This window comes from Ceratina calcarata, unplaced genomic scaffold (genome assembly GCF_001652005.2).
Source record: "Ceratina calcarata isolate Rehan_Ccalc_2016 unplaced genomic scaffold, ASM165200v1 scaffold449.2, whole genome shotgun sequence".
Classification (NCBI taxonomy): Eukaryota; Metazoa; Arthropoda; class Insecta; order Hymenoptera; family Apidae; genus Ceratina; species Ceratina calcarata.
Window position 1 is genome coordinate 1,266,346 of NW_017168819.1, and position 2,208 is coordinate 1,268,553.

General features: G+C 36.8%; 1 protein-coding gene across 1 annotated transcript; it reads right to left on the bottom strand.

The window, feature by feature from the left end:
- Nucleotides 1–6: 6 nt before the first annotated feature.
- LOC108627206 (G-protein coupled receptor moody-like) lies at nucleotides 7–2,208 on the bottom strand. The gene is made up of 7 exons (XM_018028312.1): nucleotides 2,117–2,208; nucleotides 1,870–2,040; nucleotides 1,660–1,787; nucleotides 1,402–1,555; nucleotides 1,115–1,314; nucleotides 832–1,023; nucleotides 7–288 (listed from the first exon to the last, which is right to left on the bottom strand). The coding sequence occupies exons 1-7, from the start codon at nucleotides 2,206–2,208 to the stop codon at nucleotides 209–211; spliced, it is 1,017 nt and encodes a 338-aa protein (XP_017883801.1). The 3' UTR covers nucleotides 7–208.

Genomic DNA, 2,208 nt, shown 5'->3' on the forward strand with positions numbered 1-2,208 from the left:
TTTCATTAATAGCACTGCAGTTTTTAACGATCTTTAATTGTCTATTCATTCTGCTTCATCGTTAATTTTATGCAGTTAATACTATATATCCTTAAAATAATTCTATTTTCTATTTACATAAAGAATTTCATTTTCTCATAGTCTTTTTTTGGCTTGTTTATAATTTTAATTATAAAAATATTGTCTTTTGGCTGAGACGATCCCAAAATTAAAGATCCTCTTCGAAGTAAGGATTCCTAACAGGGTTCATGGCGATGGAGACAGTCGACACCATCGTCTTGCTGTAGTCTGATAAAAAAACGTACAAACATGGAAATCAGTAATCACAATAATGCTAATTCTCTTTCGAACGCGTGCTTAAACAATCGAGTCATACAGCAGCAAGCAGGAAAGTGTTAATGCAGGAAACCGACGAAACGAGATGATTCACTGGTTAACTTCGATGCGTTTGCGTTCTGCTTTAATCACACAAAATGTTCAACTTCAATTATATTATACTATACGTATATAGACTATAAGTTGAAAAAATAAGAATCGCTTAGAATTTATTTAGAACAGTTTGAATTAAATATATTATATCAATTATATGATCGAACATGTATTTGTATATAAATAGCTATGTATATAATTAAATAGCATAAAAATGTCAATGTTATTAACAATAAGAAGAGACACAGACAAGGGACAAAGTGTAGCGAAGAAAAAACAATGGCAATCTTATAAAGCAGCGAATTTGTGCCCTTGACTTACGAAGTGAGCGAAGTGTGGTCGATTAGCTCGCGTTCGATCAGAGCTTGGTGAGCGTTACCACGCGACGGTGCTCGAAGTTACCTTGGCCGTAGTCCTGCTGCTGCTGATGATGACCGGGCGCGCTACTTCCGAAAGGCGTTAGGCTCGGCCATATCCGGGAACACCCAATCACGCCCGCGTACGCTTGCCTATACTGTTTGTTCATGATCACGTAAATGATCGGGTTCACGCATGACGCGAAATACAGGAGAAGATAGCCCAGAACGTGAAACGCTGAGGGAATAAATCATTGCGTCATATAATACAGCAAAGTAATTAATTAATTAATTAATATATGAAAGCAGGCGAGTTAATTAAATAGTACCTGGATATCTGACTTCGACGTCAGCGACTTTAACGATAGTGATTGGAAGGTAACAAGCGACGAAGCTGAGAAAGATTGCGAGGACCATCTTCGTGATTCGCCATTCGCTACGCCTTTGTTTAATCTCTCTGGTATCTCTTCCGGGTGTGTGAGGAGATTTTATCGTCGGTGCTGCGTGCTTTCGCATCCTCGTCTCGGATCTATAAATAGAAATATTTAGCTTTCAATAAGCAATACATTTATTTTATATTATTGCGATTGAATAGATAAATTATTTAAATGTCTACCTGTGCACCACCCAAAATATTTTAGTGTAGCATCCGACGATCACTAAACAGGGTATGACGAACCCGGTGACGAAAAGAAAAGTTTTCGACGTATGTCCGTTACTGTCTCTCACGATGGAGCAAGTGTCCAGATTCGGATCGTAATCGAATTTACCTAAAAAGTGAGAAATATTTATCTTTAATCATAATTCGTAATAAATCATAAATTAACAAAATTATTAATGACAAATCAAATTAAATAAATATATTATGTCCTACCCCAAACTCCCAACAAAGAAGGTACTTGCATCCCATATGAGAAAATCCAACAAAACACGATCATAATAGCGATCCAATGTTTTTTATAAACTTTGCTATACAGTCCGTGATGAGCTATCATAATGTACCTTAAGTAAAAATAGAATTTGTTTATCAAATCCATTTGATTTTATTTTTTCATTTGAGAAACTTAGGAAGTTTCATTCGTACCTATTGATAGTGATAGCTGCAACGGAAAGAAGACTCACGCCAACGTTCCCATACCTTAAAAATGGTACGAGAACGCACAGAAATCTCACGTCCGCCCAACTCGCGTCGACGAATCTGATGGAGTCGAACGGCAACACCAGGAGGCAGAACACGAAGTCTGCCACGCAAAGACTATAAAATTTATTGAAAAAGTGGTTCTACTTAAAATGTTTAATTAAAAGGTTGAGCTAAATTAATATGTAAATACCTTATAATAAAAGCTGCCGCAACGTTGCGTACTTTGGGATATTTGCATAGGGCAATAATTGTCAGCAAATTGCCGACGAGACCGGTGATCAT